At 41.7% G+C, this 23,445-nt stretch overlaps 1 protein-coding gene across 1 annotated transcript in view; it reads right to left on the reverse strand.

Annotated features, from left to right (window-relative positions):
* RTN4IP1 (reticulon 4 interacting protein 1) overlaps positions 1-23,445 on the reverse strand; it is a 55,637-nt gene that overhangs the window by 3,791 nt on the left and 28,401 nt on the right. The window contains exons 6-8 of the mRNA XM_025383005.1: positions 16,160-16,296; positions 11,615-11,798; positions 7,265-7,357 (exon numbers count right to left, since the gene is read on the reverse strand). Coding sequence (XP_025238790.1) covers positions 7,265-7,357; positions 11,615-11,798; positions 16,160-16,296 — 414 coding nt within the window. The remainder of the gene's footprint in view (positions 1-7,264; positions 7,358-11,614; positions 11,799-16,159; positions 16,297-23,445) is intronic.

A 23,445-nucleotide genomic window follows, 5' to 3' on the forward strand; every position in this document is an offset into this window, starting at 1 on the left:
GTAAGTGTAAGGTCAGAGCTGTCAACAGCAGAGCCAAAACAAGGACCTAGGACTCCGGAATGTCGCTACTGCATGGGATGGATGTAATCTGGGAAGTCACAGTCTGTTCCACTTCTTTTCCTAGACTCTTGGCCTCTTCTTCCACCAGGCATAGAGGCTGCAGATCTCAGAGGGTGAGGTGTGTGAGGGGACGCTGACAGGTGACAAACACCAAGGAAGACCTAAGGGCTCCTGGTCTGAGTCCAAATCCACACACCTGCGGACAGGCACCAGGACCGCAGTTCCAGCACTACCTCCTGGACAGGTATGCCCCTGACCTCTGTGATAGGTTCACTATTTCAAGGGTGGCGGTAAAGAAGAAGAAGGGAACTTAAACTAAGTCTACCTTTAGATAAAAAGAAGACAAAAGAAAGAGGTGAATTTTACTCCCAGTTGCTGTTTCTTGGAAACTTCCTGCCCCAGATGGCAAACTCAAAACTGGAAGACAAGGTGAGACAGGAGGGGGATGGCAGATGGGGGAACCCTCCAGGGAGTAAATGTGCCATTTGGGAAAGCATCAAGGACTTGTCCCCAGGTACCCCTAAAAAATGCACTTCCAACAGCCAGAAAGTGAGAGGAGAAACCCCATATAAATTTGCTCATAGAAACTATTTCAGTAGCATCAGGAAACTTCAGAAGCATTGAGGCCATGAGATCCATGAGATACTTGCCACATCAGGCAAGGCAGCCCTCTTCCAGTGTGGTCCTAGGGATTCAGTCCCTCATCATTACCTTCTTTCCATGGAGCAAACTCCAGTGGCAATAAGGAACTTAAGGTTTAGAATGTACTTCATTGCTAAACGAGGGCCCAACTATTCAAGACGGACCTGGGAAATCACCTACCTCAGAACTCATTACATTTTTCTCGAAAGCTGCTGTGTCCAATATGGTAGCCTCTAGACACGTGACTATTTACGTTAATCAAAAGTAAGTAATTAAAATGAAAAAGTCAGTCTCTCAAGTTGCATTTGCTACATTTCAAGTGCTCAGTGGCGTAGTGGCCACCAAGTGAATACTGCAGACAGAGAACATTTCCATCACTGCACAACGTTCCAAAGGACAGGTTGCTCGAAAGGTAACTGAGTGTGACCAACACACTTCTCCACCATCTACTGGGTCAAGTAAGTGCTAGTGGGCCTTCAGTAAGTGTTCTGAATTGAACTCAAATATGGTGCATAGGAACTATTCTGATGCTGGCTAAAATCAATCAACTGAGAAATCTATATCACTGCTCAACCAAGATGCGTGGCTGGCATCTAAGATTTTGAATATACCTGTGAACATTAAGTTCCTAACATCAGAAGGCTTACTAATTACATGAAGAATATATATGTGTAAATAAACATTCAAAAATATCTTCCTGGCCATGTGCAGTGGCTCACACCTATAATCTTAGCATTTTGGGAGGCCCAGGCAGGCAGATCACTTGAGCTCAGGAGTTCGAGACCAGCCTGGGAAACATGGCAAAACCTTGTCTCTACAAAAAATACAAAAAATTGAGCTGGTCAGGGGCATACCTGTCCAAGAGGTAGTGCTGGATAGTGCTACATGGGGGGCTGAGGTGGGATGATCGCTTGAGACCAGGAGGTCAAGGCTGCAGAGAGCTGAGATCATACCACTACACTCCAGCCTGGATGACAAAGTGAGACCTTGTCTCAAAAAAAAAAAAAAAAAATTTAAAAAAAAAAAAGATCGTCCTACCATGCTTGATTTCTAGCCATCTAGTTTCCCTCCTCAGGAGCAACCAAGATTTCTAGCTGCTCTCATATCCTTTTCAGATATTTTATGTATTGTGGTAGGCAGAATAATGGCCCCCAAAGATATTCACATCCTAATTCCCAAAATGTGTGAATCTGGCACCTTACACGGCAAAAGAACTTTGCTGGTATGATTAAGGTTAAGGATCCTGAGATGCAGAGATTATCCTGGATTATCCAAGTGGGCCCAGTGTAATTTCAGGGTCCTTATAAGAGGAAGGCAGGAGGGTTAGAGGTCAAAGATTAACAGAAGCAGAGGTTGGAGTGATGAAGCCATAAGTCAAGGGAGATACAGCCTCTAGAAGCTGGAGAAGGCAAGGAAACAGATCCTCCCCTATAGCCTGCTTCCAGGAGGAATGCAGCCCTGCCCACACATCTGGACTTCTGACCAAAATCTTATTATAAGATAATAAATTTGTGTTGTCTTAAGTCACCACATTCATAATAATTTGTTACAGCAATAAGAAACTAATACATGCATATATAAGCAAATATGTATAGATATTTTCCTTCAAAACACAGTTACACAGTCCTTCTTAGCAGCAGTTATCATCTGAAGACTGCCTCACCACCACCTCTTCTCAGTCCTGCAAGATACTGAGAAATACAAGATGACAGAGTAAAATACCAAGAATTCAAACTCTAGGTAACAATGTCTGGATGATTATTTAAGCAGAAAACAATGAAGGCTGTAGAAGGAACTGTCCTAAGGATCAAAAGACCTGGGCCCTGCCTATGTGACCTTGAGCACATCATTTAATTTCTTAGGGCCTCTGTCCCTTCAAATGTGACATCACGGCAGGATGGGGGATAAAGGGATGAAGACAGTAAACTGGACAAGTGCAAGGCTTTCTTCTTTCCAGTCTGTGAGTATGCTATTCAATGGCATATGCGTGACCTGAATATAATTTGTGCTATATCTCCCCCCACCAAAAAGTAAGTGTGTTAAATAGAATGAAAATAGGAACTGTTTTTTGTGCTTAGGAGAAAATGCCAATAAACTGTAGGCACAAGGTACGTCAGTACCAACCCATTACGCTTAAGGGGCTAATTATAAATCATTCTTTTTGAGAATGCTCAGAACAGTAGTTTGCAAACTGGTATCCAGAAGCCCAGGGCTCCTTGGCTATGTGGAGCAGCTGTGAGGAAACAGAACATTTGCGAGGGAGGTCACTCCCTGCCACCACTTCACCTGCAGAGCAGCTCCTCCTCTGCCTATTCTGTAAACCGGAGCTTGGCCTGACTGGGTTTCAGTTAAAAAACATTTAACTACTAGTTTAAGATAAGGATCGGCAAACTTTTTCTGTAAAGAGTTAAATAGTGAATGTTTTAGGCTTTGCAGGCTTCACATGGTCTAAGTTCTCTTCTTCATTTTTTTTTTTTTAACAAATCTTTAAAAATGTAAAAACCAGCCAGGTGCGGTGGCTCACGCCTGTAATCCCAGCACTTTTGGAGGCCAAGGTGGGTGGATCACAAGGTCAAGAGATTGAGACCATCCTGGCCAACATGGTGAAACCCCGTCTCTACTAAAAATACAAAAAATTAGCTGGGTGTGATGGTGGGTGCCTGTAGTCCCAGCTACTTGGGAGGCTGAGACAGAAGAATCGCTTGAACCCAGGAGGTAGAGGTTGCAGTGAGCCGAGACTGTGCCACTGCACGCTAGCCTGGCAACAGAACAAGACTGCCTCAAAAAAAAAAAAAAAAAAAAAAGGAAGTAAAAACCATTCGTGGCTCAGAGGACGTGCAAAAATAGGCCTTAGATTGAATGTGGCCCACAGCCTGTAGTTTGCCAACCACTTTATCTAAGATATAATGAAAATACCAGGTAACTTAAAATTCAAACTGAAATTGTGCCCAGATAGGATGAATATGGAGTCCTACGACACACAATAAGCCTTCGTGACAATAGTCATGTGAAAACAATGCTTAAGACTCGATCTCCAGGAAAAACAGACTGTGAGATCCCCACATACTTAGGAAATTTCAGCTCCTCTTCACTTTTGAGCCTGACAATGGTGAGCACATTAAAGGCAGGAAACCTTAATTCCAAAAACATTTACTGAGTGCTGCACTGGGAGAAAGCAAAGGTAGGGTTGGTGTTCATAAAGAAGGCAGAAGGATGATGCTATTAATGGATTGACAGAGAGTGCTCATTACTGTGGATATTAACTCGGTGGCTTCTCCATTTCTACTGGGGCAGGCAGGGCTAAGAAGCTGAATTTAGACTCCGTCAGTGATACTCATTCATCCAGATTCTTTTTTTTTTTCCCTTGAGATGGGATTGCCCTATGTTGCCCAGGCTGGTCTTGAACTCCTGGGCCCAAGTGATCCTCCCAACTCAAATTTTTAAGTAGCTGGGATCACAGGCATGAGCCACCACACCCAGCTCAGATATTAAGATAGTTTAAATCACAAGTAACCAGTAACCAGATCTTCTTCACGTTCTCTAACGAGGTAAAATGGTTCAGAGAGTAAGATAATGGGTAAGTAAAGAGAGAAGAGGCCTAGAAGGTAGGCCACAGGAGAAATTCCAGACAATAAATATATATACTAGATTTTCAAAAGCTGTATATTTTAGTATCTATCAAAGGCCAAGCGCGGTGGCTCATGTCTGTAATCCCAGCTCTTTGGCAGGCCAAGGCAGGTGGATCATTTGAGGTCAGGAGTTCGAGATCAGTTTGGCCAACATGGTGAAACCCTGTCTCTCCCAAAAACACAAAAATGAGTCAGGTGTGGTGACAGGCACCTGTAATCCCAGCTACTCAGGAGGCTGAGGCAGGAGAATTGCTTGTACCCAGGAGGCGGAGGATGCAGTGAGATGAGATCACACCACTGCACTCCAGCCTTGGTGACAGAGCAAGACTCTATCTCAAAAAAAAAAAAAGAAATCTATCAAAATTATAAATGCATATATCTTTTGACTCAGCAATTCCATTTCCATGAACAGAAATGGTTATATATACAATGAGGTACTAAACATAAATACTGGGTTATCCACTGAAGCAAAAGACTGAAATTCAACAAATTATGGTGTACCCATACAAATACTATGCAGCTGTTAAAAAAAGAATGAGAAAGCTTTTATATCCTGACATTAAACAAAGTTGAAGATGTGCTGTTAAAAAAAAAAAAAAAAAGCAGGTTGCAGAACAGTATGTTATCCATTTGTGTTAGGAAAGAAAGAAGAGAAAGAGAGGAAAAAAATTATTTTTCCTGTTTTGATAGAGTATCTTTGGAATACCCAAGAAACTGGTAATATTGGCTGCATCTGACAAGCAGAATCTCAGTGACTGAGATATAGCAGTCAAAAGAAGATTTCTTGAAATAACTTTCCATTTTTAGGGTTTTTGAACCTTATGAATGTATTTTTTCAAAGTTCAAGTATTTTACAAGAGTTGGCTCTGTTGTTTCACAGCTTTTCACCATCAGAAAACAACTAGCTCTTCTCACAGTTACCTGCTAATGAGAATCATGAAGGCTCAGCCAAAGCTTGGAAGAATTTAAATGTCCTCCTCCAATTTAACAAATCTCTACTAACCACACAACACGTAAGTAAGCTCTGTTGTGTTATTCTTTCCAACTTCCCAGGATAAAAAGGCAATGATCTCTCATATCCACACAGAAGCAGGGACACGACAAGAGAGCTGGCCTCACTGAGGCATCCAGTGCCACATACTAACTTCACAGTCCCAGAACCCGTCATTGACAGAAACGACACCCAAGCCCAAACAGCCCGTGTAGGAGAGGAGAATCAAAGCACAAGGCACATTTGCTCACTCAACCTCCTTGGAGAATACTTCAAGGACATCATTTTTTGTTATTGTTTATCATGCCCTATTTTAGCCATTACCAGTTATCTGCCAAATGTAATAGGTAGATACATACAAGTCACCTCTCATCTCTGTTGGGTAAACAGTAATTTCCAGGCAGAGAGAGTCCCAATATTTTGAATACAGAAGAGCAGTGGTAAGCATGTGAACAGCCTGGATCAGATATCAGGACAAACACAAACGTGGACTTCTGGAGGACAAAGACCTCTCTAATAATGGGGTTCCAACCACACGCAGCACTTACTTGATGATAATTCATTCTCTCCTTCCTAGAAATAAAATAAACATTCTTGTGGGATATGGGAGAACCCTACAAAGAAGGAGTTACACAGTCACAATAACACAGAGCCCCTGCCCCTATCAGAACACACCAAAAGTTAGAAGTCCACGAAAAGACACATAAGCCTGGAACCCAAATATCTGAGAAACAGCAACAGGCCATCCTCTTTCTTATATAGTTCCTTGGCTGTGAAAGAAGAAAAACCTTAAATACAGAAAAAGCAGCCATTAGTTCCCAAAAACATTCCTTTCCAAAATCGAAACGGAAAGATGAAATATGCCAGCAAGGGCCAAGGGCCAGAAGAAGCAAGCCCACTTCCAGGGGCTCTGTCCAAATGTCTCAGAGTGGTTCACACAATGCTAACGCTAGCCTGCTCTAACTCCATTCCCTGCCCACTGCAAAGTGACAAAGATAAGACAATGTACGCTGAAGTCCCAAATCAGCTTCCAGTACTAAGAATACAGCGGAAAGGTGGAGGGGGAAAAGCACAAGAGCGCTGGTTCCATTTCTGCACGTTTGAGCATGCCCCTGTTTCTTGGTGAGTCAGCTTTCTCACCTGTAAAATGAGAATCAGCCTATCTATGATCTCACACAACCCTCTGGAAGTTCTCCATCCTATAATTCCATACAATCTCTCACTAACATAAAAAATATCAGCACCAGAATACCACCTTCTCAGTTATTCCTCTGGAGATGGGAATGTCAGGGTGGTTTAGACCATGTAAAAACCCAAACAAGCAGGTGGCAGCTGAGGCGGCTTTCAATCCCCAGAATCCCTGAAAGACCTTTTGACATCCAGAACAGGATGACCAGAGGATAAGCAACAGTCGCTTTCCCACAGAGTCCACGGCAGGACAGACACTAGTAGGCAGAGTACACCAGCCAGTTGTCTTCACCCAAATCCCCATCAATCCTCACCCACCCTCGCCCTGGCCACTGACTGTCTCAGATAGACTATTTATTTGCCCTCAATTTTATTACACCCACCTAGAAATCAGGAGACCTGGGGACCTGACGAAATATTAGCAGCCCAATGTAGATCACAGCTGTGCTCTGATCTAACCAAGTGTCTTTGGGGGAATCCTATAACCTCCCTGGGCCCGCCTCTTCATCTACTAAACCAAAGGGGTTTGATTAGATGAGAGAAGCTCTTATACAGATGGAGCAGTCTGTGTCTACGCCTCCCATGGAGACAGAACCAAAGACACAGCATGTAAACTTGGCCATGTAAGGCAGCACAAAGTCAGGTGAGCAGGCTCGCTCTGTAGAGTCCCCACTGACGAAGCTCAGTGGGCAGGTCTACAGGAGGTGCTCTAGAAATACAAAGCCTTCCAATCCAGGTTTCCAGGTGCACTTACCTTTCCCGCATCCACCAGTTCTGCAATGTCATCTAAATATGGACCACTGGCCATGAAAAATGCCCAGCGATAATGGACTCCTTTCCAGAAATGCTAAAAAGAAGAAACAAAACATGTCAAATATAGAAAAACATAAAATCTGACTAAATGCCCATTTAGGGAAAAGCATTTTCTGGATGACTACAACAAACTGATTTCTCATTTCATGCTGACAGAATGTGTGCACAGCACCTTGGCACAATGACTGACAGGGAATGGATGCTCCATAAATGTTTAAGAAATAACCGAACAAAGACATATCCATGTCACTTAGGCTCCTTTTCTAAACTGTGACTGAAGAACAAGTAAGCACAGGAAAGCTTTCCTTAAAATGACCGTCTACATCGTTTTCCACAGTGGGTTTCCTCCCCAGGAGGAATCAGGGGCTGAGACCTCTAGGCTTTGCCTACTAAGGTTTGAATAAAGCCCAGAGGCACCAGAAAAGAGGTTTGCACCAAATTCAAAAATGTTTTGGGGACAATAAGTCACCAAAATATGATCTTAGACAAGAAGCCCAATCACAATTTTTTTTTTCTGGTTCTGACAGGAATAAAGTGGCTTTAAAGGCAAAACAAAGTGCAAAGTTCCTTATACATCATGGCTGAATCTTCCCTATGGTTATGGCAAATACAAAGCCATCTAATCTATTATGGGGCAATACCTCTCCAAATGAAGATGCGTAAAAATCTTACACCGAGAGGGTTCATGACCACTCTATGGCCACTTATAATTGTTATTCTTTGTTTCTTTAATTGAGAGAGGGTCTTGCTATGTTGCCCAGGCTGGTTTTGAACTCCTGGTGTCAAGAATCCTCTCAACTCAGCCTCCCAAAGTGCTGGGATTACAGGCGTGAGCCACTGTGCCTGGCTGTAACTGTTATTCTTTATGTCGAAGGTAGGGTGGGCCATTATGGAAACAGCAAATGAGCTGAGGTTCTCCATGATACCTCAATGATCTGCCCAACCAAACTTTCATCAGATGGGAGCAATCTGAGGTAGCAGAGGGTCAGCCAGTACCACAGTGCTGCCCTCTCCACAACTACCCACAACTGTGAGGTGAGCTCAGACTTCTTTGCCATTGAGCTTACACTCAGTATGATATAAGCTACTACTCTGGAGTGAGGCTGGAAAATTCAGTGGAAACCCCATACCCCAGCACTTACTAGTTGCATTATTTTTGTTTTGTTTTAGTTATGTTATTTTTATCAGGCTACCTATTTCAGCCCATTTCCTGGCCTGTAGAATGGTGGTAGCACCACCTAGTTTGCAGGATTGTTGGAAGGATGAAATGAGAATGTATACAAAATGCCTCACACATAGAAAGTATTCTATCAATAATTGCCCTGTGCTAAAAGTGAAGCTTATTGAGGAAAGACTGAGACAATACCAATTCAGTTTAAGAATGTAGAAAGAAAGAAAAAACTAAGCGGTTGCCTAGGCAAAGCTTCCCACTGGGTGTGCCAGGATGGCTTACTGGGTGAGTGATCCTATAGATTATCGTCCAACCCAGAAAACCTGTGAGAGTTAAAGGATTCATCATTAATAATTACCCTAGGACAACAGATGTAAAGAGAGTCAAGCATACTCTAGAACTGCTGTGATGAGATATTGACTCCCCTTAGCCCTCACGATAGCCAGGCAGAGCCAGGGCTGGTAGAAGTCTCTGGATAGGCTGGTCTTGGAGGAGCAGGGCTTGGTTTGTTCATCTCTATTACCCAAGGCAGCCTCAACGTGCTGTTCAAATACTATCATTTTCTATGTCTGTCATGGCATGAAAGATGTTGAGATGCACTGGTTTATGCAACTAACCTAAAAAGAAGAGGCCAGGCACAATGGCTCACACCTATAATCCCAACAGTTTGGGAGACCCAGGCGGGAGGATTGCTTGAGGCCAGGAGTTCAAGAGTAGCCTAGGCAACATAGCAAGACTCTGTCTCTACAAAACAAGAAAAAGAAAAAAGCTGTTTGAAGGATTATGTGGCTAAATGCCAGAAGCACTGAGAATGTCCCAAGCTTACTGTGGATCCAGTTAATGACAATCACAGAAGACCTGTTCAAATACTTTTCCCTAAGGTCTGGCTTCATAGACTACAATTAAAACATTCTGGTAATTGTTTAGGGTATTAAAGAAGGCACAAAAATGGTCACAACTGCCACATCTATAACTCTTCACAGCATGCGGCTCTGTAAAGTGAAACTTTTGGTCTGTAACAGCAGAATTTTTATATTCTGCTACAAGAGGTCTGTGTTCCCCCCGCCGCCCACCCAGGCCACTATAGGAGAGAAAGTAAATCAAAGCAGGCAGGAGAGTCAGAAGCATGACAATGAGGCTTTAACTGTGTGCACAATCAGAAAGACATTGAAAACTACTTGAAAGGTTTTCACATGAGATTACCACTATCATCTTTCAAGTAGGAGGAAAAGAGAATGAAGACAGCTAGCTATGCCTGTTTTACTCTCCGAGGACAACTCCGAAGGTTAACTTGTAAGGGGTCTCACTGGAGTACAAACAAATCTTACAGAAAACTTAAACTTACATTTTAAAGCACTGGAAAATCTGGGTTTTGTGAAGGAGAAAGAAGAGAGAAAGGACAGCTAAGAGCCCTTTCTCTACCACAAAGTACCCTGTGGACACTGTTTCGGGCTACTGTCTGAATCAAATGAAAATAGAAGGACACCACAGTGCAGGGCCTGGTTTGTTCATTTCTATTACCAATAATATTTCATAAGAATTGAGTCGTGGTCTCCTCCATCATAGCTCTTTGTTATGACCTCTAAGTATTCTAATTACACAGAATTCAAGAGACCAAAGTCCTAAGTTTCATCCCCATAAAAGGTCCCAAATTAATATCTGGAATAAATAAAATGCTAAAGATAATTATCAAGCCAGTCATCTCACAAACATGAGTCAGCGTTGGTCAGACTGACACAGCTATTCACAGCCTTTTTACCACCGAGGAACTTTCTACTGCCTTGTCCCAGAGTCTCAAGTATTTTGTCTAATTTTAAAAAATAGAATTTTTTTTTTTTTTTTTTTTTTTTTTGAGACAAGGTTTTCCTCTGTTGCCCAGGCTGGAGTACAATGGCACGATCACGGCTCACATCCTCTGTCTCCCAGACTCAAACCATCCTCTGGCCTCAGCCTCCTGAGCAGCTGGAACTACAGGTATGCACCAACAGACCTGGCTAATTTTTTTCTTGTTTTGTAGAGATAAACTCTCACTATGTTGCCCAGGCTGGTTTCAAACTCCTCAGGCTTAAGCAATCCTCCCATCTCCACCTCCCAAAATGATGGGATTACAGGTATAAGCCACCGTGCCCAGCCTATCTTTATTTTTTCTATTATATATTCCCTTTTAACATCAATTCATATTTTAAACCAATGATCTATAATTACCACCAGTTTATCCCATGAAATTATAAAAGCCTCTGTCCCCACTGTGATGACAACAGGCTATGAGGTAAAGTGGAGAGCAGATGCTCAAGCTCTATTAGTCTTGTAACTGAGGCTCATCTGCCCTAGTCTCCAATGCCCACCACTCACCGAAGTGTGCAATTTGGGTGAGATGTATTCAGTTTTGAGCTTCATACAGCCCTGGTAAAAGTGGCCCTGTTTCAGAGTCAGGCTGACTAACCAAGTCCCAGAAACTCCCATCATGTCATTAATAGCTGGAGTTTCAAATTTACACAGAATATGCAGTGTTAGAACAAGTTGATACAATCCCAGCAAAGGCAAGAGTGGAGGCTTACTGAAGTAAAAGTACAACTTCTTTTACTCATAGACCTCTAAATGTCTGAAAGCCCCAGTCTGGGAATCACTGGTCTATCCCAATACAATGAAAATAGCAACTGTAAGTTTTCATCTTTATATACAAGAGACTGTAAGTGTTAAGACATGAAACAGAGAGAGGGTCATCAGGCAGAGACAAGAAGGAAGCACAGCCAGTACATCAGATGTAATCAAGAGAGGCAATAAGTAATAATAAAGGCTAACATTTAATAAGGGCACTGTGCCATGTCTCCATATGGACTACTTCATTTGATCCTTACAACCATGCGGTAAGGTAGGTCTATTATCAGCCTCATTTTACAGGGGAAGACATTGGGGCTTAGAGACCTTCAGTAACTTGCACAGGGTTACACAGCTACTAAGTAGAGGTCAGATTTTGAAGCCAGTCGGTGTGACTCCAGAGTCCATGCTTGCAGCCACTGTGCTATGCGGCCTCCAAGAGAAGAGAAACTGGCTAGGTGGCAAACCAATTTCTGCAGCAGGAGGCTGCTTGCAGTCACCAACCAAGACCCTTCTTCCTACCTTTAATGCCTTCGAACCTATAGTGAATCCTGACTGCAACATGCCATCTGCTATGCCCAGTCGGTCCATGTTCAGGAGGAAAGGAGTCACCAAAGTCACATAGGTGGCTCCTGACCATTTCTTGAGAAAATCTGGAGCCCATGTTTCAGTGGATCCGCCAACATTATCAAGGATAAAATCAAACCTGGAGAGGAAGAACCAAATCAAAACATTGTTGTCAGGCTTTACACTGGACTCTGAGCCTCCTTCCCTTCCAGCACCAGTTGGCTTGGGGTTTATTTCAGTGGCGAATCTTGCACTGTGCTGCACCTCTCGCCATCCTGCAGAGGGGTGGCTGCTTTGATGGAGACGGAAGGACATACCCACTCGCTGGCTCTATTACTTTTCTGCAAGGTAAGTTGAATGCGACTAATTTTTGTCAAAAAATCATTTCATTTTCTAGTACTTTAGAATGGCTTCAGCAAGTAGTTCTGAACAGAGAGTGATTCTGGTTCACTACAATGCACAGAATAGCCCCTCACAGCTAAAAAATTTTCCAGCCCAAAATGTCAATGCTTGAGAAACTAAGGTTGCCAAGATTGAGAAAGTCTGACTTAATTAAGCTTTGTAATAAACTGCCAAGTTTTCCATTCGCTATGTTCTTTAGTGCACATGGATACTTGAAAGTAAAGTATGAGATTTTCACCTACAAGAATGATTTGCTTTTATTCTCTCTACAGTCAGAAATGCTCATGGAAGCATCCTCTTCACCTTCTGGAATTTTCTATCATTTGGCTTCAGGTACAGCATCCGGACAATGCAAAAGGAGAAATGAACAGCCTGTTCTAACATGCCAAAAAAATTCAGTGATAATGGAATCCACAGGAACTAACAGATATATTCAACTTCTTACATCTAACCTAAAACTTCTGTAATCACTATATTCTACTGAAAGGGGGTAAAAACTTAATAAGCTTTTAAATACTTTTGAAAACAAAGATCTATATAGAGAATACATGCATATAAATTGAGCACATCAGTTGATGAATTCCTCTTTGGTAAACCTTTTCTCCCTTCCAAATTCATCTGGATGATGTCAAACATTAAAGTTCCTGAAACCAGCTTTGGCCAACTTTGTGGATCTTGAGTATTTTATAGAACCAAACTAAAGAAGGGCAAGGCCGGGCACAGTGGCTCATGCCTGTAATCCCAGGACTTTGGGAGGCCGAGGCGGGTGGATCACCTGAGGTCGGGAGTTTGAGACCAGCCTGACCAACATGGAAAAACCCTGTCTCTACTAAAACTACAAAATTAGCCAGGCGTAGGATTACATGCCTATAATCCCAACTACTCGGGAGGCTGAGGCAGGAGAATCGCTTGAACCTGGGAGGCAGAGGTTGTGGTGAGCCAACGTCATGCCATTGCACTCCAGCCTGGGCAAAAAGAGTGAAACTCTGTCTCAAAAGAAGAAGAAGGAAAAAAAAAAATGGCAAATATAATCTAAGGATATGAAATGCAGGAGCATGATGACCTTAATAGATGACTGTTCTTTTCACTAAAAAAGTGTCTACTTCATTTCCAAGTTTTGAATGAACAAATCTTAGGATACTTAAAGAAAACTTAAGGGCAGCCTGGTATTATAGAACAGGCATTGTCTGAGAAAGAAATCTGGAGACCAGGTTGTGAATCCAGCTCTCCCAACAAATCACTGGTGGCATGACCTCGAGTATGCAAAAACTCGTAACTCCTCTGCCCTTCACTTTCTCAACTACAGCATCATAGGGTTGGACTGAAGGATTTCAAAGCCCCTTCTTGCTATAAAACTTTAAGATTCAAATACCTAAAAAGCTGCTACTTGGAAGGAGGAACATATTTATCCTAGGTAGACTGAGAGGTCAAACTCCAGGCAGAAATTACAAAGATCAATTTTAACTAAAGCTACCAAAGAAAAGAAGTAGTAATGGCTTGCATTTATAAGGCAGGAAGGTCCCCCTACTAGAAAAGTACAAGCGAAAGGAGCAAGACCACTTGCCAGGAAGACATGCCAAGGAGGGAAGCGTAGCACCAGTTTGGGAGCCTAGACTGAATGTCCTCTAGCCTTCCGTCTCTCAAGTTCTCCTATTCTCTGGTGACAAATTCCAGACATTTATAAAACTTAAGGTAGGCCAGGTGCGGTGGCTCATGCCTGTAATCCCAGCACTTTGGAAGACCAAGGCAGGCAGATCACTTGAGGCCAGGAGTTCAAGACCAGCCTGGCCAACATGGTGAAACTCCATCTCCACAAAAAAAAAAAAAAATAGAAAAATTGGGCAGGTGTGGTGGTGAGTGCCTGTAATCCCAGCTACTCAGGAGGCTGAGAGGCACAAGAATCACTTGAACCCAGGAGGTGGAGGTTGCAGTGAACCAAGATCGCGCCATTGCACTCCAGCCTGGGCAGTGGAGTGAGACTTCATCTCAAAAACAAAAACGAAAAAACAAACAAAACAAAACCTCTTAAGGAAGACAGAGGGGAATGGGTAGGACTTGGCCCCAGTATCATGTTGCTATTCCTAGAAGCATCAGAAGATACAAGATCAGGCTGGGTACAGTGGCTCACGCCTGTAATCCTAGCACTTTGGGAGGCCGAGACGGGTGGATCACGGGGTCAGGAGTTCGAGACCAGCCTGGCCAACATGGTGAAACCCCGTCTCTACTAAAATTAGCCGGGCATGGTGGTGCGTGCCTGTAATCCCAGCTACTCAGGAGGCTGAAGCAGGAGAATCGCTTGAACCCGGGAGGCGGAGGTTGCAGTGAGCTGAGATCACATCAGTGCACTCCAGCCTGGGCAACAAGAGTGAAACTCCATCTAAGAAAAAAATTTTTTTAAATCACAGAAGCTGGGCGCAGTGACTCACGTCTGTAACCCCAGCACTTTGGGAGGTCAAGGCGGGCAGATCACTGGAACCCAACAGCTCCAGACAAGCCTGGGCAACATGTTGAAACCCTGACTTTACTAAAAACACAAAAATTAGCCGGGTGTGGTGGTGTACGCCTGTAGTCCCAGCTGCTCAGGAGGCTGAGGTGGGAGATCACTTGAGTCTGGGAAGTTGAGACTGCAGTGAGCTGTAATCGTGCCACTGCCCTTCAGCCTGGGCAACAGAGTGAGACCTACCTGAAAAAAAACCGTGATTGTGCCACTGCACTCCAGCCTGGGCGACAGAGTGCGTGCCCAAAGAGGCTCAGGCCCTAACACACAGACGAGAGGGTAGCTGACAAAATCTCTGAAAGGGACAATGTTAGTCCTTAAACACGCCAGGCATGTTCCTGACATGGGAGCTTTATGTTTGCTGTTCTTTCCAGCTGGGACAATTGTTCTCCTAGATTCCCTCGATAATTAAATAAATATTATTGAGCACCTACTACATGCTACTACATTCTTCCAGATGGAGGGATACAGCAGGGAGCAACATCAAACACACACAAATCCCATTCATTTGGCTTGCTCACTAAAGCCTCCACTCAAATGTTGCTTCCTCAATGAGGCATTCTTTAACCTCCCTATCTATAACAGCCTCCTCCCTAGTCTATTCCCTTTCATTTTTTTTTTTCAGAGCACCTAGCACTAAAACCGCCCAAACAAGAATGTAAGCTCCATGAAAGTGGGCATTTGTCTGGTTCACCACTGTAGCTGGTGTTTGGAACCCTGCCTGGCAACAGTAGAAGCTCCCTAAACAGTTGAAGGAACGATGAGTTGGCTGGCTGCTGCCGGGTGCACCGCCAAACTACGTTGGAAGTTGGTGGCACTGGCTGAGAAAGGCTGGGCGGCGTCAGATAAGGACTCCCTTTTTTTCTTTTTTCTTTCTATTTAAAAATACACTTCTACTCAATGTGGGCAAGAGTAGTTGACTTCTGAAAATTAATCAAAAAAGGGAAAACCTTTTAAACAGAAGCAGTAAAATAGCTTTCCAAATACTCCTCATTTGTGCTGTCAGCTTCAGCTTGGTCTTGGCTGGATAAAAGTCAGATGAATAAGCTAGAGTCACAGTCAGAATCAACATGACCCAAGAGAATTCCTGAATGCATTCCTGTTTGGTACCTCAGGCCAAACCACAGCCTGGCATTCAGACACACTGGGAACATCCACAGTGCTCCCATTACCAAAGTTTAGACTTACACTGTTTCTCTTAAGCCTTTGTTAAGCCAAAACACGGAAAGTATGTTTTGGGCTAATCATGTACTTCATGAACTACTCTATATTCTTCCTGTGGTGACAGATGCCACAAAAGGAACACATTTCCAATTTTTGTCTTCAGGCCTCTTACAAACCAGCATGTTAACTTCAAAATTAGCTAAGACTATGTAAGCAAAATAACTTCCTCAGTACCTATCCACATGCTGTTACCGTGTTGTATTAACATCTGGAATTAAAACAGAAGCCAACCTAAGTAACTTCTAATGACATGGAATGCTTTCACAGATGCTTCTCTAAGATTCCAACGTGATTGTAAAGCCACCGAACCATCTCAGACCTGCATAATCAACTGTCCTTGTTCCCATTCCCAGTGTGAACATTGTTCTAATACATACGGTTTTAAGGATTTCAACTGCTCTTCCACACTTCCAGATTTGTAATCAATTACATCATCTGCCCCAAGCTTCCTTACAAGTCCACTGGCATCTTGAGAGCAAACTGCTGTCACATGAGCATCCCATGCTTTCATTACCTGCCCCCCACAAAAAAGAAGAAAAGAATAAAAAAGGGAGAGATTAGAAAAATCGACTGCATTGAAAAAAAAACAAATCACTGGCACCATGTATACATATATTGGACTAATCTCTAGAGAACTTTAAGTACATCATCTTAACCAGAACTATAGGAAGCCATCTGTCAGAGACTAGTAAAAATGATTAAACTTTTGTTCAGTAAAAAAATCCCAAGAAAGAGATCTCATTTTCCCTACATGAGACAGCCAGCCACCTTATTGTCATGAAGTTATAACTAATCCACTTAGAGAGGGACTCAGTGCCTCACCAGTAACAGAAAAGACAGGAGTTGAAAGCCTCAAATTTGCCAGGCATGGTGGCTCATGCCTGTAATCCCAGCACTTTGGAAGGCCGAGGCAGGTGGATCACCTGAGGTTAGGAGTTCGAGACTAGCCTGGCCAACATGGTGAAACTACGTCTCTACTAAAAAACACAAAAAACTAGCTGGATATGGTAGTGGGCGGGCACCTACAATCCCAGCTGCTTAGGAGGCTGAGGCAGGAAAATCGCTTGAACCCCAGAGGCGGAGGTTGCAGTGAGCTGAGATAGCGCTATCGCACTCCAGGCTGGGGGACAAGAGCAAGACTTCGTCTCAATGAAACATGACTATTTAAAATGTATCCAGAACACTAAAATGCCACATATCTTCATTTGCATCTCTAATAAGTGTTAACACAATATTGAATCAGAAAGTGTGTCAAAGTAACGAGCTATTAAGTAATAGGTAATATATGAAAAGGTTCTCTTAAAAAGAAGGGGAAGAAACTATAATCATTTTTTCTTAAAAACTTGGATCAGGTCCTCTCCCTTGGAGTAAGAAAACCTAAATAAATGTTACCCAGGTTTTAAAATGCAGATGCCTTATATTTTAAAATAATAAAGAATAACTAGATTTAAATTAAAAGGAGAGCTAAATTCTAATGTTCAGAATTAAGTATCCAGAAAGCATCCTGCTCCAAAATTGCTAAAATTCTTTTCTATAATGTTAATTTCATAGACTTAAAAGGGGGCTATTTTCAGCTACTTTGAGAATAGCCACTTGACGTTTACAAAGAAATATTTGTGCAGATAATTATAGATCATAAGAAATCACTTGTTTTCTCAATCCTGTCCTAAGTATCAATTTCCCGAGCTTCCTTAATATAAGATGCAAAGGCTCACTAGAATACAAGGGATCTGTGTTTATCTTCACTATTGAATCCTCACTTCATGGCACACAAAGGTGCTCAGTAAATTTCTGTTAAATACAAAATATAAATAAAGGGTTTTTAACTTATTCATAATCTTACTCAATTTCTCACTTTTAAAAAAGCAACATTGACCAAAGACTTATATATCCTGAAAAACTGTGGGGAATTGAAATATTTAGGAGTGATATGATATACAATTTATTGTTCATGGGCTGCAAACAGAGACACTTGAGTGTAATGATACGTTGCTTTTCACAGAAAGTCCCAAATCAAATTCAAAGATGTGAAGAATATAACCCAAGATAAATAGCTCATTCATTGTGACCATCCTTTCTCTAATACCTATATGAAAAAAGAAACTATTGAGGAAAAAGAAAAGTATGTTCTAAGCACCTACATTTAATACATGTTTTTCTTTAAACAGTATTAAATCCTCAGGAAGAATTTGTCACATGTTGAAACAGGTTTTTTACCTCAAATTTCTAGTTTTTCCCCTCAAATTTTTAGTTTTTCCTTTCCCATTTAGAGCCATTTATTATCTTTGAACATTATGAAAATGTTTTAAAAACAGTTTTACTTAATAAAAATTTTTCATGTAATATAAAACACAACTATAGAAAACACCTATAGGCCGGGTGTGGTGGCTCATGCCTGTAATCGCAGCACTTTGGGAGGCTGAGGTGGGTGGATCACTGGAGCTCAGGAGTCTGAGACCCGCCTAGGCAACATAGTGAGACCCCGTCTCTACTAAAAATACAAAAAATTAGCTGGGCCTGGTGGCACATGCCTGTGGTCCCAGCTACTCAGGAGGCTGAAGTGGGAGGATCACTTGAGCTGGCGGGGGAGGAGGTTGCAGTAAGCCAAGGTTGTATCACTGTACTCCAGCCTGGGTGACAGAGTAAGATTCTGTCTCAAAAAAAAAAAAAGAAAGAAAGAAAGAAAACAGCTATAGGGTGAACATCACCCAGATAAAGCAGCAGCACGCTGGAAGCCATTCCAAAAATTCTATGTGCCCCAAACCACAGAAGCCCCTCCTACCCTTTCCCAAAATCATTATCTTGATTTTTATAGTAATCACCTCCTTGCATTTCAAAAAGTTTTATCACCCAACAATGCATTCTCTAGACACTATAGTCTTGTGCATTCTTAAAATGTGGTATCTTTTAAATCTCTTTTTTTATAATTTTTTTTGGGTTTTTGTGGTTTTTTATTTGAGACATAGTCTCATTCTGTTGCCCAGGCTGGAGTGCAGTGGCGTGATCTCAGCTCACTGCAACCTCCACCTCCCAAGTTCAAGTGATTCTCCTGCCCTCAGCCTCCCGAGTAGCTGGCACTACAGGCATGTCACACCACGCCTGGCTAATTTTTGTATTTTTAGTAGAGATGGGATTTCACCAGGTTGGTCAGGCTGGTCTTGAACTCCTGACCTCACGTGATCCACCTGCCTTGGCCTCCCAAAGTCCTGGGATTACAGGTGTAAGCCACTGTGCCCAGCCTTAAGTCTCTTTTAAATCATAAGCTCCTGTTCTATCCCTTTGCTTTCTTATAATTTATCTGTGGAAGAATCTAGGCCATTTGAGCTGTAGAGTTTCCCACAGTCTGGAATTTCTGACTGCACACCCACGGGACAGTTCCACACGTTGTTTTGTCCTCTGTATTTTCTGCAACTTGGCAGATGGATCTGGAGACTAGATCTGATTCCATTTCAATCCCTTTAGCAAAACTATGGACAGTGTCTGGCAAAATTAGAGGAGGCACATCATGTCTGCTTGAGGCTCTCTTTATTATCTTAGCAACTGTCAATGCTTAATACCTATATCTGCTTATTGGTGGTTGCGAAATAGTAATCTTCTAATTCTAATTCTTTTTATTTAAGTAGTTGGAAAATTTTCTTTTTTTTTTGGCGGGGGGGATGGAGTCTCGCTCTGTCCCAGGCTAGAGTACAGTGGCGTGATCTCTGCTCACTGCAATCTCTGCCTCCCAGGTTCAAGCAATTCTCCTGCCTCAGCTTCCCAAGTAGCTGGGATTACAGGTGCCCACCACCACGGCCGGCTAATTCTTGTGTAGAGACAGGATTTCGCCATGTGGGCCAGGCTGGTCTCGAACTCTTGACCTCAGGTGATCTGCCCGCCTTGGCATCCCAAAGTGCTGAGATTACAGGCATGAGCCACTGCGTCCAGCCTGAATACTTTCACAGAATAACACTGCCCCTCATATCACTGCCCCTCACATATTATTTGGCCTGCTCAATTATACAGTTCATGTAGGAAAGACAAGACAAATGCTTAACTGTTTTTATCAGTTTATAAGATAATAAATTGGTTCCCTATCAAATTCCAAGATACTTTTGAAAAAAGTATCATGAACTCATGGATTCAAATATATTTAAAAGGTTTCAACCCATTGTAATGGTCATTATTATTACTGATGGTCAAATTGTTACATCTTTGGGCATTTCTTCAAGTTAGCTCTTGAGTCTTTTGACATGACCTGACTAATCTTTGATAGCTTCCTTGCTATTTAATGTATTCCAGGTTAATTCTTATATATTTGTGCCCTAGATCTGAAATCAGCTACTTCTCTAAGAAGCCCTGCCTTGTTTTAGTGAGAAATGATATTTCAAGTGATGGCTTTACATACACACATACACAAAATATCTCTTGAGTTCATATTGATACTTCCAGTTCTATTTTGAGACTAATAAATCCCAGCACTTTGGGAGGCTGAGGCAGGAAGGTTGCTTGAGGCCAGGAATTCAAGACCAGCCTAGGCAACACAGCAAGACCCCATCGCTGCAAAAACATGAAAAAATTAGCTGGGTATGGTGGCATGTGCCTGTAGTTCCACCTACTCAGGAGTCTGAGGTGAGGATCACTGAGCCCAGGAGGTTGAGGTTGCGGTGAGCTGTGATGATGTCACTGCATCCCAGCCTGGATGACAGAGCAAGACACTGCCTCAAAAACAATAACAACTATTGCACTATATTTATCTTGTCAGAGCATATGGCTGCTCCTATACTCTCTCCTTCTAAGCCCTCATTTAGTCTTGTTCTACAGGTAACTGCACTGAACATTTACCACTAGTCCTTAAAATGTCTTCATAGTCATTCCTAGTCAGAAGCTCATTATCTAGTAGATTGCTCAGAAAAGGATCAGAAGAACAATATTCCCCAAGTTCTTGATGTTGATAACAGTCTGTATGTGTCCATGATACCTGAAGGCCTGTTTTGTTGTATAAAAGATTCTTGGCGCACTCTTCCTTGAGTATCTTAAATATGTTACTCCATTTTTTTCTGCCAAAAGTGTTACTGACAAAAAGTCTCATGATAGTCTAATTTTATTTCTCTTATAAGTCACGTCATCTTTTTTTCTTATATGGACACATAAGTAGCATATGTGCTATTTTGTCTAGATTTCCAAAGGATCTTATTTCTTTTTTCTTTAAAGGCCAGTAATTTCACTATAATTTTTCTTCATATTTTTATTAGTAATTTTCCTTAGTGTTGCTCAATCTGGGTCCATGTTCTTAGAAAAGTGATGTGGCTATTCAATACGTAATTTCAAATCATTTAATTTCAGGACGCTAGGAAAGTTTCTTTGTTTCTTTAATTATTATTTTAGTATGGGTTCAGTTCCCTTGCTTTGGTTTTCCCCTTCGAGGACTCCTACTATCCATATATCAATTTCCTTTGCCTGTCATCAATATTTGGTACTTTCTCTTGAATCTGTTTTTATCTTTTTTTTTTTTTTTTTGAGATAGGTCTCTCTCTGTCCAGGCTGAAGTGCAGTGGCATGATCACAGCTTACTGCAGCCTCGACCTCCTGGGCTCAAGTGATCCTCACACCTCAGCCTCTCCATAGCTGGGATTACAGGTATGAGCCACCATGCCCAGCTAGTTTTTGTATTTTTATTAGAGACGAGGTTTTGCCATGTTGCCCAGGCTGGTCCTGAATTGCTGAGCTCAAGCAATCTGCCCTCCTTGGCCTCCCAAAGTGCTGAGATTACAGGGTGAGCCACTGTGCCCAGCCTATCTTTTTGTTTCTTTTGTAATTTAAATTTTTTTCTGCATTTTGTTTCTATTAAGGAAGCATTGTGTTGTGTTTACTTGCTATTGAGTTCCTCTTAGTTTAGTCTTCTATTACTAAATGATTTTTTCATTCAGTTTTACTTTTTTCCTGAGTTTTTCCAATTCTGATTTATTTTGTTTTTTCACATTTTATATTATATTTTTTAATATCTTTTAACTTGCTTTGAAAAAGTAGGTGACATTTCAGGCTGTTTTGTAGGCATGTATTCTGATGTGCTTTCATTATAGGGTATGTTATTCTATACCTTATTTTCCCTTTCCTTATAATAGCTTTGTATGGGATTTAACCTTGATGCTTTTCTATTACTTTTTAATTTTATTAAAATTTTTTGTTGTGAAATATAACACACATAAAAGCATACGGAATACACATATATAGCTTTACATATTATTACAAAGCAAATATTATTATAACCATTATTCAAAATTAAGAACTAGAATACCACCTGTGCCCGAAGCCTCCCAATTAAAACTTCAACTCCCTTAAAAAAGTAACTACTAACTACAATAACCCTTTTTGCTTTTTTTTTTTTTAGAAGTTTTTTTTTAGAAGTTTTACTAAGTAGACACCCCCCTTAAACACTATTGCTTAGTTTCACCTGTTCTTGAATGTCATTAAATGGAACCATATAGGATGTACTCTTGCATCTGATTTCTTTTACTCAACATTCAGTTGTGATATTCATCCACTTCACTGTGTGCGATTATAGTTTTTTCATGACTGTATAATATGCCAGTGTAAGAATATACCACAATTTACTTACTCATTTTACTGTTGATGGACATTTGGGTTTTTCTAGTTGGGGAATTTTAATAGGAATAGCCCTGCTCTGAAATTCTGGTACATATCTTTTGGTAAACATGCTTGTATATCTATCTATAGGTTATAATCCTAAAATAGGAATTCTTGTGTGGTCCTTTTTTTGTTTTTAAGAAATTTTACAATTTATATTCACATTTAATAGATGCCAAATGGTTAAGTGGCTGTATCAATTTATACTCTAACCGTGTATGATATTTCTCTTTGCTTTTTGCCTCTCTCCCTCTTTTTCCTTTCTTCTATTTACTTATGCATTCAACTCATTTACTGAGCCTCTGGATTGGATCCTGGTTATCAAATGATGAATTAAAAGAAGTTAAAGTGTGCATCCCAGGAATCCTCGTCTCCTTCACCCAGTTCAGTCAACAAACAGACAGGAAGCCCCCAGCACCATCTGGGTTCTCAAAAAGTCTAAGCTGGGTCTGGGATGGTCTATAACACCCAAACCTCTCTCCTGGAAAGTAATGTGGCAGAGCCTCTGAGGCTACTCGCTGCCCCCTATTGGGGAAAAGGCTCTCTCCCCTCATCCTGAGAGAGGCTTAATCAAGCTCCCTCTTCTAGGAGCCAGTCAGTTACACATCTGACCACAATAGGAGCAGCCACTGGGCCCCATCATGTTCCTGGAGGCTTGGGGAACTTTTGGTTTGTTTTATTTGAGGTAAAATTCATATACATCACCATTTTCACAATTTTAAAGTATTTAAAGTATACTGTAGTCTCTAGTACACTCACAATGTTGTGCAACCATCACCACTAATTCCAGAATATTTTAATCGCCCCAAGAATAAGCCTCATGCTTATTAAGTAGTCGTTCCCCACTCCCTTCTCCATCCACCCCCAGCCCCTGACAACCACTAATCTGCTTTCTGTCTCTGTGGATTTGCCTATTCTAGACATGATATAAATGGACTCATACAATATGTAGGACCTTTTGTTTCTGGATTTTTCTCACTTAACCATGTTTGGAAGATTCATCCATGTTGTATCAGGCATCAATATTTTATTCTTTTTT

The sequence above is a fragment of the Theropithecus gelada genome, chromosome 4 (genome assembly GCF_003255815.1).
Source record: "Theropithecus gelada isolate Dixy chromosome 4, Tgel_1.0, whole genome shotgun sequence".
NCBI classification, from domain to species: Eukaryota; Metazoa; Chordata; class Mammalia; order Primates; family Cercopithecidae; genus Theropithecus; species Theropithecus gelada.